The sequence below is a fragment of the Trachinotus anak genome, unplaced genomic scaffold (genome assembly GCF_046630095.1).
Source record: "Trachinotus anak isolate AG129_WGS33_773 ecotype Australia unplaced genomic scaffold, CSIRO_AGI_Tana_v1 ptg000011l, whole genome shotgun sequence".
NCBI classification, from domain to species: domain Eukaryota; kingdom Metazoa; phylum Chordata; class Actinopteri; order Carangiformes; family Carangidae; genus Trachinotus; species Trachinotus anak.
Window position 1 is genome coordinate 14,554,125 of NW_027273862.1, and position 14,897 is coordinate 14,569,021.

At 38.5% G+C, this 14,897-nt stretch overlaps 1 protein-coding gene and 1 long non-coding RNA gene across 3 annotated transcripts; one reads left to right on the top strand and one right to left on the bottom strand.

Moving 5' to 3' along the window:
• Nucleotides 1–141: 141 nt before the first annotated feature.
• mthfsd (methenyltetrahydrofolate synthetase domain containing) lies at nt 142–7,813 on the bottom strand. Of its 2 annotated transcripts, none has more exons than XM_071488263.1 (8): nt 7,669–7,813; nt 7,444–7,547; nt 6,318–6,431; nt 5,874–5,987; nt 5,660–5,750; nt 4,654–4,766; nt 4,174–4,299; nt 142–2,140 (listed from the first exon to the last, which is right to left on the bottom strand). In XM_071488263.1, the coding sequence occupies exons 1-8, from the start codon at nt 7,694–7,696 to the stop codon at nt 1,385–1,387; spliced, it is 1,446 nt and encodes a 481-aa protein (XP_071344364.1). In that variant the 5' UTR covers nt 7,697–7,813; the 3' UTR covers nt 142–1,384. The 2 variants fall into 2 exon arrangements, with proteins under 2 accessions (XP_071344364.1, XP_071344363.1); XM_071488262.1 differs by lacking the exon at nt 6,318–6,431 and adding an exon at nt 6,501–6,614.
• Nucleotides 7,814–7,843: 30 nt separating this feature from the next.
• Nucleotides 7,844–14,872, top strand: LOC139627487 (uncharacterized). Its single transcript, XR_011692578.1, has 3 exons — nt 7,844–7,928; nt 14,581–14,597; nt 14,781–14,872. It is a non-coding gene; the product is annotated as an uncharacterized lncRNA (long non-coding RNA).
• Nucleotides 14,873–14,897: the final 25 nt, after the last annotated feature.

Here is a 14,897-nt window from a genome sequence, read left to right on the forward strand (position 1 = left end):
ACAATATTGAAACTTCAGAGGTTTGCAGTCTGGTCTCCAAATAGTGCAATCAGTGATTCTAGAGCCCCCAAATATTTGTCAAAATCAAAGTGAGATACAATTGTTTAAAAAAAAAAAATAAAGACAATAAGGCTGAACAGGTACAGTCAAACAGTTTAGTAGAGAATGTTTCTATGTAACATCTTACAAACATTCAGGCATCTACTATCCATTAAATGCTGGCACCATACCCAAAATAATCAAACCAGATGTGCCATGAATAAGTCAGTAAAGGTACAAATATCACTGCTTGAATGCACAATGTCTACTTCCAAAATATTCAGAAAAAAAACTTAGGGTGCAAAAAACACAGAAAACAGGAAGAAATAAAAGGCTATACAAGCCTCCAAATTTGTTATTTTTAAATAAAATAGCTTTAGAGGTTTATAATCTGTGTAACGATATTTTTATATAATACATTATGGCCATTTAAATGTATTATATTGCTGTAGTCTGTGATATGTGTGTATGTTCACATCTAAATTTGGTTGAAACTGCTCAATATGTTCAGGATTTATTGTAGTTTATGTCAATAAGACCACAATTATTTAGCAATGAAATAGAAAAGAAAAAAAAAACATGCCTTTAGAGTGATTCAGATGTTACAGATGTGGTGAGAATTGGATGGAATTTGTAGGAGTGGTGAAAAGATGTGCTCTGCAAGAACAAAAAAAAAAAAAAAGAAAGAAAATTGCGGAAAATCTTTGTGGTCAAACATTGTGGCCTATATGGATACATAAATGTTAGACTAATGAAGTTTCAATTTTACTACTATGACTCATGGGTCTGGGACAATCAGGATTGTATAAATTGTGTAAATGGCCACATGTTGGCGCTATCTACAACCAAAACTAACCAGTTCTGTCTTTGGCCCAAGTCCTCAGTTAAAATGTTTTTTGAGATAACTAACAGGACTTGACCTTCTTTGAAAAGGTAATTATTTTGTATTTTAATGAATAGACTGTATGTACAGTCCATGATTTCAAAGAAAAAAAAGGAAGTCTATTTTTAAGAATCACTCAAAAAAGCACCTCCAATGTACAAAGGGTCTTGAATTAAATGAGGCACATAGGTGTATTAGTTAAGTATTATGAAATGGTAAGAACTAAAGACTAGCATTTCGCTAAAATAAATTTCTAGTGAAATGCTTTATGATGCTGTAATTCAGCAATGATATTTTTAGGTATTGCTATTGCATATTTTATTCATTTATTATGTCCATTAGCAGTCAGAGCCTACAGTTTATACGACTGAGGTCCTCTTGTAATAAATTCAGACATATTAAAAAAAAACAAAACAACTAGTCTTCTTAAGGCATTAAAGGTTGTTCCACTGTTGCCTATTACTAGTACTGCTCCGTCTTTTCATCTGTGTCAGCCTTGGTACCTGGTGATGCCGTTTTAGATTTTGGAGCTGCTGATGCTCTTGGTCTCCTATTGGACTGTCCAGACCTCTTGCCTCCTCGTTGGCTCTTGGCCAGTTCAGCCTGCAGACTGTGACCATCCAGACTGAGACCCTGCAGAGCCTCTAAGGCCTGCTCTGCAGCCTGAGGATCACTGTAGTCAAGGAAGGCCCTGTGTTGAGCCCCCTGCCAGGTGAGCCTCAGTGGAGCAGCCTCTCGCTCTCTAAGGGCAGTTTTCAGCTCACTAACACGCAGCCCGGCAGGGATTCCCCCCAGGTATACTGTGGTCACACTTATAGGAAGCTTACGTTGAGACATGACCTCACTTCCCCTTTCATCTGGGCCCTTCTCCTTTATGTTGCCTCCACTTTTTCCCTTTCCTTTCTCATTGATTTCTCCCTCTTCACCGCCTTTGACATCTCCTCTGCCTTCTTTTCTCACTCTAGCTGGGCGCAGTCTGGCTTTCTGTTCTCCCTCTGCTCTTTTCTCCTGTTTGGAGTCCTGCATGAATACTCCCTCAGCATCTTGCTGCATGTTCTGCCTCGGCCTCCGTCTGGTCTGCTTCTTGGGTTGACTGATCTGCAGACCAGGCTCTGCTGCAGCAGGCCCCGCCCCCAGTGTTACATCCTTTCCAACCTGTTCCTCCAGAGCACGCAGCTTCTTCAGGATGGGGATCTTCTCCAGCTTTTCTGTGTCCAGCTGAAGACACAAAACTTGACAGGCTCAGTAAGGCTGAAAGGGGAGGGGTGTCACACACAGCAAACAAATAGCCCTGCTGAGAGCCAAGACAGCATACCGACAGAGGAGTTAAATTAATACCAAAGCGAAAGCTGACAAATTAATTGGTATTATTCCATCCTGCACAGCCCATGCTATAGTAATAACTTTCTTTATAGCAGCAGGACATTTCATTTCCCAGGCAGTTAAAAATAAAGACCTCTCTTGATTTGTTGGGTCCTCAAGTGTCTTGGCATCCTTTGATGCTGACCAGTCCTGTAAAGGATATACAGGGCTATTGTTTTTACAGTGGCCTGTTTGACCTGTCGTTCCCCTGCCCCTGCAGAGCCAAACTGGCTGGGCAGAGGAGCCTTTGATGATCAGACATGGCCTTCCTGCCTGTGAGTTCACTGGGTCCTGTTTACTTACATGCGTGTCTGAAGGAAACCCAGAGGTTACACACAAACTCTCCACATGGTAAGAAGAATATCTCCATCATGTCTAATTAAAGACAAATTATCAGGTGGAAAAACACATGGCATCTCTCTGCCAGCGTCAGTAAATAAGGAGCAGTTTAAGGCCCAGGTTCTCATTAATATATGGACAGATGATGAAGAGCAATTTTAAAAGTGTACTGACACAGTTAATCATTTATTTTGTTTTGTTGGCTTTCCTTGAGATGATTTCACTCTTTTGTGTTTGACAACTGATTGTTTGTATGTCTTGGTACAACACACACACACACACACACACACACACACACACACACACACACACACACACACACACACACACACACATATAGGTACTGTATATAAAAACTAAAATTTTAACTCATATCATTATTATTACGGCTGATTAAAAAAGTGAATAGAAAATAAAGAAGAGGAATGACAAGAAAGGAGTAAGTCATTAGTACATAGTAATAGTAATAGTAATAGTGCAAACAGAAACAGAATGAATGTAGGGGTCCTCTGATGAGGTGTGGTGTCATTACATGTCCATTAGAGGGCACTGTTTCTAAGGAGCGGAGCTTAACATTTTGATAGGACCATCTTTGTACAAGCCCACTTTTTAAGGTTAATGATCCTATTAAAGGGTCATGAAGATGTGTGTTTGTTAATCGAATCAGAAGAAACCTGAAATGGAGGACTGGGTTAGAATAGCCGGTCTAGAATATAAAACATACACTCAATAAACAAAACAATCTGCTGTTTGTAATAGGTTTTATTTTCAGTGGAATAACTTTTGTTTTACTTTTGTTTACTTTTGTTCAACACAAAGTTAATAAATTTTAACATCACAAACATTATCATATTGTGTTCAAAACAACCCAAATGCACCTGTATGTTGGCCCATAAAAACAGTAATTACATAACATTTCAGTTATCACTTCAGTTTTCATTGGCAAGGCCTTTCTCACAGCAGATATTTTAACTGGTCAAGACATTATATTGCTGTAGTCTGTTATATAACCTAATAGTGTAACCATCATAAGCCAGCACTAGGACCCTGAAACTACAGCAGCTAAGTCGAATTCAGCCATCATTCATTTTATTGTTGACACCTATGATTTTCCAACTGTGACTTCCAACTTCAGATTTTAAGATTTGTTTAATTTTACATGTTTTATTTGTCTCAAGTTATATAGGTTGAACCATTATATTAAGTACAATAAATGTATATTTAATGCATTATTTATCCTTATAAAAAAAAAAACCCCTCCACCATTTTGTTACACCTCAAATTCATGCAATTTGTATGACTGATCCACACAAAACACTTAATCACTGAATCACTGATAAACTAAATTTTTTCCTCACTGCATTTTTCAGTTCAACTGTTTTTTTGTTATGTTTTTGGGGCATTTCATGCCTTTGTGGGATTGATGGGTCAGACGCAAACTAGGGAGGTTTTGGTTCATGTTGGCGTCCCTTTGAATCAACTTCACAATGACATAACTGTATCGTGAACTTACAGTAACACTTAAGAACAGAAAAAATATTTAAATTTACCTTGGTCCAGATGATTCCCTGTGGCTTGGGTAACTGGCAATTTGTTTTAATAACTCTGGTGGGAGTGAGGATGTAGTCCACAGTCAGGTCATGGCTTTCTATTAGCTCCTCTGGAATGTCCACCACCTGAAAGCACAAATATCCAAATTAGCCATGAAACAACAGCTGATGTCTTTCATCAAACGTTATAATAATTTAAAATCTTTTTGAGAGAAGGAAAATATTAGTTAAAATGATATTTTCTAGTTAAAAGGATTACTTTTGCTACTTACAACTTCTAAAATATGAGCGTACTCACATCTGTAAAAGTTTTTTCTAAGCATTTGTCAGGTTTTCAATTGATAAAGTGAGTCAAACTGTAGAAACTGCAGCTTTAATCAAATAATATTTCACCTGTGCTTGACGACAGAGAAAAAAAAACAAACAACTGTCATATAAAACAGCTGGTTTGTTAATTTAGTTCAACCTAATCAAACTAACCTGGCAGTCATGGACAACAGTAACCACAACAGTTGCCTCGCTCACAGCTCCCATTGAAACCATCATGCCATACTCCATGTCAGCGAAGCCCTCTCCTTTTCCAATCCGGAAGCCTAGAGGAGGAGGCAGAAACAAATATTTTATAGGTAGGTTTTACTTTATGTGAAAAAGACAACAGCAGTCTACACCTAATCTTTGGGGTAGCATTTTCTCCCTTGTCCGGTATCACAGATTTACTCAATGTGTGTAAAGCCGAAATAACCAACATCTGCATTACATTCAACCTGTTAAAAATAGTGCAAAAACAGAGGATTTTAATCTTGAAACTGCACTGAATTATAACATGCTGACTTACATGTTAAAGGCAGCTGTAGTAATGTTTTCAATTCATAAAAAATAACTTAATTATATGTAGTCTGATGGGAACATGGATGAACCAATGCATAGAAGGGAGAACACAGCAGAACCCACAAGGAGCAAAATGGATCTGATTACACACATCTGCCCTCATTTTCATTTCTGTTCTGTTTCTTCGTCAAATCTCCCTGACAGGATGTCCTGGTGCTGCAGTGATCCCAACACAGTATTTTGTCCAACAACTTCCCTTAAGTCTTTTGTCATTGTCTACATTGTAATGAACAACCCTCAAAGCATATAATGTCTAATATTCAAAGTACTGGTTATTAGAGTCAGTATTTAATAACAGACTATAAATCATGGGTCAGTGTCAACATGTTCTGCACCACAGTATTGCAGGAAACAACGTACTAATTGCTTTTGCCTCTCACGGAGTCTTATCAGTCATTAACACATCATACAATACATACAAACAGAAATACGTCCGTAAGGTGAAAGCACTCACAGCACTGTTGATCTACTGTAATTATAAAATAATCTAAAGCTCCACACATAAATAGATACATAGGTTTGTGCTAACTGATCATCTACTAGAATTTTGCAATATGTTAAGGCCCCCACATTGGCGGAAATGCCAACTGACAGTCACCTTTCTCTGACACCGCCACCGAGCCAACCACCACCAGGTCTACCTTCACTTTTGCATCCAGGCCAACAGGCACGCTGAAGTCTTTCACACCCTGAAGGAAGAGGACAGAAGACAGGAGGAGAAAAAAATAGGAATATGCTAAATGTCAAGGGCTTGTGAATCATAAGGAAATTATGTTTGAAAATGAAATTATGTAAAATCAGCAACTTCCCACCTGAGAGGAAGAGCATATGCGTAGCTCTTCTTTGCTGGCCCCCTGGGGAGGAGTAATCTTATTGAAAAGACCAGTTCGAAGACGAGGGGTTGGCACTAATAAAGTTTTCTGTGCCTGCAAAGATTATCCCAAAAATTATCCAACAGACATTTGCAGTTATTTAACACAACTGCAGATTAATATAGGATTGGATTAAATTCAGTGAATGCTGGCGAAAATAACAAATGAGTAGGTTCAAATTCAGCAGATACAAAATATTGATATCCCTAATATGTCACTTTAGGAAGTAAAACAAGGGACTTTCTAACACTGTTTCAAATTTAAACCCTACATGTAGGTAAAATTGACATAGGCACAAAACAGATAAGAAAAAATAAAGAAATTTCTGTGGTACAGCCTGAAGCATTATGGTTTTTAGTGCTTTTTTCCACAGTGCAGTGCTACCTGTAGCACTGCCAGTCGGACACCCTCCAAAGGTTTATCAGGATCCACCTTCACCTCAGGTGTCTGGGTGAACACCTGCAGCTCAGACACCCTGGCACAGGCTGTGAAAGCACCCTGTTTGAAAGGAGAGGGGGGCACAAGGGCAGATATATTTGTTTTTACTTTCTATGAGAGTTAACTTACTTCCAGGGTGACAAAACGCGCCTGCTGCTGAGGTCTGTCTGGGTTTACTTTGACTGTCTGGCTGGACTTGAACTCCTGCAGGTCTGCAAGCCTGTTGCAAGCTTGATTTGCACCCTGGCCATTAAGTACACAGTTAAAGAGATGCATAGCTGTACAAACGGAATAGCCATTAATCATTCACAGTTCAAGAAAATCAGTCAAGAGCTGCTGTGCATACCCTTGTGTCATTATTGTAACAATTATTAGACCAATTTATTTCAGTAAACTTCCTGTTTATCTAGTTAATTAACATGTTCATTTACTTTCCAACACATGGAACACAACACAGTGACTTGAATGAGTGTGTAGTTTGCTATGTCTGTCACTTAGGAGAGACCGTCACTGTTACGGTTACTGTTAATTTACATACCAGTTGAGGGAAAGATTACTTTAAAATAAATCATAAAATCATAAAATCAAGCTCTGGAAAGCTTTTATATTTTGCTTAAAGCAAAAGTAGAATACTAAAATGGACCATCTCTTCTTCTTTTGATTTTACAGTCCTCCATTAACTGTACTTATGAGTGATATGAATGAATGTGAATGAGTGATTCTACACAATAGGCCTGCTATGCAATTTCACAACCTGTTACTGTTCTGTAAGTCTAGCTTTTTAGTCTTGCTATGTTTTATTATTTTATTTATACTGAAATTTGTAATATGTACTGTCATTAGCCTAATTTTATTTTCCAGTTAACACTTGGCCCCTATGCAAATGGCAGTTAACAAGTCTAAGTGAAAGAACCAGCCTGTATGAGTAAAATCTGAATGAATAACAAATCAGATAATTGCTCAGGGCCTTAGTAACAGCCTTTAGCGACGCTTACATTAATGTCATTCTGTATTTGAGTTAACAGTTTAGTTGCTGCTTCACTCCTCCTTCACTTTAATTGGTTTCACCTGCCTTGAAATTTGGGATCCTGTTGTGAACAGGTCTTGGGAAGTTGGCCAGATTCTTTTCTTCGATGTAGTCCCAAACTCTCTGACGAATGTCCCATTTGGACGCTCCTGAAGAGAAAACGAAGCAACATTAGCCAAAAGTTACCAACATTTACATCTGCTCCACTTTGGCATGTGTCGACATTCATTTTAACGACAAAACAAACGACACAACCGGCATTTAACCTACCAGGACTTATTTTTATACCAGGCTCCATTATGTTATCCTTGAATACAAATTAGTCTGTTCAACAGCGCCTCAAGCAGTAAAATCTTACACGTGAGTCCTGTAACATAATACTGAAGGAACAGCTGCTTGTCATGTTTATCATTGCTACGGCGGCTCGGGAAGGACCGTATTTACAAAACGCGAAAGCGACAGCAGCACAAAGTGGCTCGCATACAGAAGCATACGGGAGTACGTTCAACGAAAGGTCATCTGTACTAAAGGTGACTTTTTTTTTACTTCACTGTTTTACCCCTTTCTCTAATAATTACGTGCTTTGGAGCGACACAGGGATGATGTGGTTTTGCAGGCGAGCCTGGAAGTTAGCATAACCCCGGTTCCCTTGACAAAAAGCCAATGGGATTTTTGCGTTGGCTTTTTGATTATTGAAAAAAAAAAAAAAAAAAAAAACTCATATAGTTTTTGACGTCTAAATACATTCAAACTTCCCGATTCAGTACCTCAGAACTAAAACGTTGTTTGGGCACAAACAAAGCCTCTTTCCTATCGTGGTAAGGGAGACAATAAGCTACAACCCAGTTTTAACTCGAGAAATAACATCGACTTCAATGAGCAGCCGGCTGTGGGACGAGTAAGCAGGGACCGTCTACAAAGTGCAATACCGAAAACACTTACTACATAAATATTCAATAACTTCCGTCTTATACACTGTAGTGTTACAAACATCATGTCAGACATTAATGGGCTGCTGCTTGTTATACTGCAACACTTACTTTGGAGAAATGTGCTTTTATCTAATTTTGGGGATTTTTTTATTGGGAACATTATTCAATAACTTACCTCTTATACACTGGTTGTGTCACAAAAAACATGTCACTCACTAATGGTTTCCCTATGGTTATACTACAACACTCAGTTTGGAAAAATGTGCTTTATCCTAATGTTATTTTTCAAACTCTGATTAAAGCTAGGTTGTAGCTTATTGTCTACCTTACCAAGATAAGAAAGAGGCTTTGTTTGTGTCCCAACAACGTTTTAGCTCTGAGTAATTGAATCTGGAAGTTTGGATCCGTGAATATCTTTCCAACTTACCCCAAGTGTAGAATAAAGTGTCAAATTGAGCTTGAGCTTGTGTTAACATACCTTATTTCAGGCATCTAACCAAAAACCCATTCAGAAAAACTTAAAGGCTGCAGTTGAAAATTCAAAATAATCTCCTAAACAAAGCAAAAGTCATGAAGTCAAGGAAAGATATGAAGGAGAGCTCATAAGGACTTAGGAAAAGACAACTGCTGTGCTGAGAGAACCCAACAGCACTTACACTAGGGTTTTTTTTTTTTTACACATGCACGATAAATAGGCTACTCCTTTCCAAACCACAAAAACATAGCAAACAGGATTGAAACGTTAAAATAAGATGATATGGAAGAAATACACAAGTAGAAAAAGTTGGGCCATTCAAAATAATTCAATAAAAATAAGGAACTGAGCAAGGGATCAGAATAAATTATATACAGACATAGAGTTTCCTGGCATTGGCACTTTTAACATTTTTATACATTTGTTAACTGGAGAAAATTCATTTTAAGTGCATTCCACAATGGGGGGGGGATTCAGCGAAACAACACATGTATATAGTATTTTGCTATGATGATGTTAACATTGTTAACTATGTACTCACTATGCTTGTTCGTCAAGATGACAGATTTGAAAGTGAAGGAATATTTACGTATGGATTTGGAGCTCAGTCAATCATCGGGAATTTTCATAAGTGTTGGAAAGTGTCTCTATATTTATGTGGGTCGACTGTGGTGAAACTACAATGGTACGTTGCTTTAAATGGTGCAGCAAGGAATTGTGGGACGGCATTTTCTCCTTTCCCTTCGGAAAGGAAAATCCAATGTTTCCTATGTTAAAGGAGATGAGATAGGAAGCAGTGAAGCTCTTTTACTTATTATTTCCAGAATTCGACCAGCTTATATCATGGCTACCACTCAGGTACTTCCGGGTCGCTTCAGTCAGTTATGAACCCTCCTAAGCAAAAAAGACTTTTCGACCGTAGCCATAGGCCCACTCCCAATCTGGCCTCAGAGACCATGTGGAGTTACACTGGCACTTCATTAAGGTGGAGGGTACAAATACACTGGCAAGCTTTGGAACACTCTTGCCTTTCTCAGATGGAAGCAGAAAATTCACTGTTACCCAAAATCACTCAGAAAGGATATAGTAATTACAAGATAATCTTATACACGGCACTGTCTGTATTTCTTAATATTTAGAGACTGAGCGGGAATAAATAATTGCCCCCTGACTTTTGATGTAGATTGGTCCAGTCCAGTTTTTCTCCTTCATTGGATTTTGTGTGAGGAAACTGTATAGATCTGAGCTGATCACACAGACTTTGAGTAATTAAAGTACCGTAGCATATCAGAATTTCTGATGAAACCAGACCACAACACAAAGCTATACAGCATTAGCCTGCTAAATAAAACTGGACTCACAGGGAGCTGTAGTCCTGAACCCACTCTGCTGCTCTGCTCCTCCTGCAGAGTTACACCTGGACCACACTGCCTGTGTTGCAGGTCATGTCCCCATCTATTTTTTCCAGGAGCTGCATGCGTCAAGTGTTATAGAAAATTAGACAAAAGGCAGAATCTCTCGATCACGTAACGCATATGTCACACAGGCAGTGTGTCCGCTGTAACCCAATATCATGGGTGCAGAATTAAAAACAAATATGTTCTGCAGCTGCTGTGGCCTAACAGAACCACAGTGTGCCACGCAGTCTGCCCCACTGGACTGACCACCACACAGCACAATTAATCTCTCTCTTGCTCCCTCCCTCTCGCCCTCACAGCCGAACAACCAGCTTGGCCAACCAGGAATCTTCCTGTGCCTTCCACTACATACTCTGGTCACATTTTTGAAAATGTGACATTAAAGATGAGTCATTTCACCACCCGCAACCCATCAGCTCTAAATCAAAAGGGAGCTGTGTTCAGGACCACAGCTCCCTGTGAGTCCAGCTCCCTGTGATTTTTATGGCCCAACCTGCAAATTAACCGCAGTGCCTGTGGGATAACTACTGTCCACATACAAGCTATGTTAACAATCTAACAAAAAAGACCATAATGATTTATTGAAATTGTCTACATTTATGCTCTAGCTAATTTACTCACACAAAGCCAAGGCACCTCCTACAGGGTTAGCTAAGAAGCAACATTACTAAGCAGGTGGTCACGGTTTCAATTCAATGCCTAATGAAAAAACACACCCATTAAAATTTGTTAAGTTACCCTGGACTTAAGATTTGAAGGTCTCTCAGTGGTTACTCTGTTTTGTTTAATCAGCACAACATATTTGCAAGGTCCTGCCAGCAGGCTGTGACTGAGGGGTTATGAGTTTTGCACCTGAACATTCGTCTCGTGCTGAGTGATAGTAACTATAGTAACACGAAGAGAACACCCTCTCCATTGTAGTTACCATTCAGCAATGGTTTAGTTTGTCATTTGGCAAATGATTGTTTAATAGCAAGAAATGAAAAATTATAAATATCCTTTTGTCCCAGGTCAGATCTCTCACATTTTCTATCATTTGTGGGACAACAGGCTGTGGTTGGTCTCGAGACCTGTTTGAATTGTTTGTATGCTGTTGGTAGTCATGACAGTATGGTCTTGCAGGGAGCAGGGAGTGCAGGAAATATATATTGGATAACATACAGTATATTTACTACTAAGATGAAACATTTTCAATAACAGTAGCTGCTAACTTTGGCCATTAAACATGCATTTTCTATTACAATTAAACCTTTTCAATAATATAGGGTCAATGACAAATAAAGCTTTTAAAAGGTATTTTTAAAAAGTATTTTCAAAATGGATATAATGCATATTTTTGAAACTGGAACAAAGCGTTTCAACAAGTCTTATTTGTGTAACAACATTTCAAAGTTTTTTAATTCATTTTTTGACTGTATTTTTAACTTCACCACCTGAAAAATGTCAGGTGGCGGAACCAAATGTTTATAAAAAATATATATACTTTCCTTCTATCTATTCTAAGTGAAATTTTTGGCAAGTATACACTGTGTCCGGAAAGTATTAACAGTGCTTCACTTTCCCCACATTTTGTTATGTTACAGCCTTATTGCAAAATAAATAAAATTCATTTTTTACCTCAAAATTCTACACAAAATACCCCATAATGACTAAGTGAAAAAAGTTTGCAAATTTATTAAAAATAAAAAATATATATATAACATGTACATAAGTATTCACAGCCTTTGATCAATACTTTGTTGGAGCACCTTTGGCAGCAATTACATCCTCAAGTCTTTTTGAGTATGATGCCATGAGCTTGGCGCACCTATTTTTGGGCAGTTCCTCCCATTCTTCTTTGCAGAACCTCTCAAGCTCCATCAGGTTGGATGGGGAGCGTCAGTGCACAGCCATTTTCAGATCTCTCCTGAGATGTTCAATCGGGTTTAAGTCTGGGAAGATGAACCTTTGCCCCAGTCCGAGGTCCTGAGCACTCTGGGGCAGGTTATCATCAAGGATGTCTCTGTACATTGATCTGTACATTCATCTTTCCCTCGACCCTGACTAGTCTCCCAGTTCCTGCTGCCAAAAAACATCCCCACAGCATGATGCTGCCACCACCATGCTTCACTGTAGGGATGGTATTAGTCACATGATGAGCGGTGCCTGGTTTCCTCCAGACATGACGCATTGGGACCTTCAATGCTGCAGAAATTTTTCTTTCCCTTTCCCCAGATCTGTGCCTCGATACAATCCTGTCTCAGAGGTCTACAGACAGTTCCTTGGACTTCATAGTTTGGTTTGTGCTCTGACATGCACTGTCAACTGTGGGACCTTAAGGTGTGTGCCTTTCCAAATCATGTCCAATCAACTGAATTTACCACAGGTGGACTCCAATCAAGCTGTAGAAACATCTGAAGGGTGATCAGTGGAAACAGGATGCACCTGAGCTCAATTTTGAGTGTCATGGCAAAGGCTGTGAATACTTATGTACATGTGATTTTTTTTGTTTTTTTATTTTTAAATATCCTAATAATTTTGGAATAAGGCTGTAACATAACAAAATGTGGTAAAAATGAAGCACTGTGAATACTTTCTGGATGCACTGTAATATTGATAATAAAAGTATCAAGGCAATGAGACAGGAAATAACCCAGTTTATGGGTAATATGTAACCCAGCAATACAGTTAATTTAATTTACCAGGTTGGGTCAAATGAACAATCCAGCATCTGAAATCTGGGTCTCCAACCATGTCTTTTGGTATTACTCATAAGAAGTTACAGGTTGATACACTTCTCAGTAGCAACCCTAAGTGACAAATCTGGATACATAAAAGCCCCCACAGTGTTTAATGTGAGTATACACTTATTGATTTATTGCATGTAGAAACTATCGTTTAAAAATCCCTTTATGAAATGAGTTCAATAACATAGGTCCTTTGTTTAAAGGCATCGGTTAGACAAGTATAACCAAGGAATATAGTTTGATTTGTTGAGTTGTTAATTAGTTTGATGTTTAAAAAAGTAAAAAATAATACTTCACCACCAATTTAAGATTTTTGATTTTACAGTAACTCAGTTAAAACTGGTCTAAACTAAATATATATATATATATATATATATATATATATATATATATATATATATATATATATATATATATGAGGGCCGTTTTGCCATCAATCAGAAACGTCAGCATTTCCGCGGCCAGGGCAGTCACAGGCGGTCTCCGGGCTGCCTATGTCGCCCCTATGTGCAGACTAATAAAATATATGGAATATATGACCATCCATCATCATCCCTTCAATTTTTTAGGCAGTCTGCAGGTATTAGCTATTAATATGACACTGACCATTAAGTCCTGTGAAATAACCCAATCTCTACACAGTGCACTTCACCTCCTTTAAATTACTGCATTAAATCTCTGCAAATGTATCCTCATGGAGCTTGAGTTATGTTTCCCACAACCACCAAGACTGAGGTTCCAGTGAATAGCTGTGTTTGTGGTGGTTTTGAAGTAGTTGCAGATGGTCTGAAATAGCCTTTTTAGGACAGAAGGCTTTAAGAACCAGAACTGTTTAACATTTTTCCTCCGATGCTGAGAGCCTTCCTTGAGAAGTTGATGAGTCCTCCTTCGTCAGCTCTGTCTATGTGGGCAAAAGATAAAAAATGTTTGTTTTATAAGTTAAGTTCACTTTGTGTTTACATTTTTGTTATTATTATTCATTGGCTAAGCGGGCTAAATTGAGCTACCCTTACCCTTTCATAATAAAACTAATATTCAGTAATGTAAGATAAAAGGAAATAAAAAGACAAGACTTGCTATGGCATGTCTGCTCTTTCCTGTCACCTATCCATTTATGTCTGTTTGGTTTTTGTCTTGTGCATTGGCAGCTAAACTATAGCTTCCCCTCAGACTAATCAGACTATTTTGGGGTTTATTAAAAATGTTTTATGACTAGACAGGGGTTTCAATTACTATTTGTTTTTTTACTACTTCTTGTGGTAGACTCTAATCATAGAAGCAGACAGTTTACGTTTGTGAACCTACTCTGCTGATGGTTGTATAGTTTGTGATTTCTGGTGGTTCTCTGGCATGACAACATAATCTCATGACTACCTGACGGTGTCAGAATCCACCACTAGAGGGAGAGCTCTACTTGCAGATTCTTCTCACCAGAAAGAAGCACCATTTCCTGCTTTTCTAAGGGTGCAGAATTCAGATTTCCATTAAGCATCACAGGCAAGTAATGATGGGTGAATTAGTTATTTGTCATTCCTCTCTTAAATTGCACACTCAAATGTAAATCCTTAAACTGTGTTTTTAATTATATATTTCTTATTTTTCTTTTAATCATTTGCCTTTCTGTCATCTAGGCACCATTATTTACTGGGTATGTTTGGGATGAACCGCCCCATCATCAGGTTTAACAACCTGCCTATAAGTATATCTACACATTGTTATGCCACATTCATGCATACACATACACACAAGGATACTCATTCACACACACATACACACAATTCCCCCCTCCAGTGGTCCATTACCCTCCCTGACTCCCCATTCTCTGTCTCAGTCTGGGCAGGCTGCCAGCTCGACCCTCCCTCCCTCTCTCTCTCTCTCTCTCTCTCTCCCTCCCTCGTTTGCTCTGGATCTCTCTCTCTCTCTGTATTCTGTACATATCAAGCCAAGC

Bases quoted from the DNA above. Each gene is read 5' to 3' on its own strand.
- mthfsd (XM_071488263.1), bottom strand. From the start codon at position 7,696: ATGGAGCCTGGTATAAAAATAAGTCCTG. The intron at 4,300-4,653 runs GTTAGTTTGATT...TTGTGCTTTCAG, and splicing joins CTGTTGTCCATGACTGCCAG to GTGGTGGACATTCCAGAGGA. The intron at 2,141-4,173 runs GTAAATTTAAAT...TTGTGTCTTCAG, and splicing joins AGGGAATCATCTGGACCAAG to CTGGACACAGAAAAGCTGGA.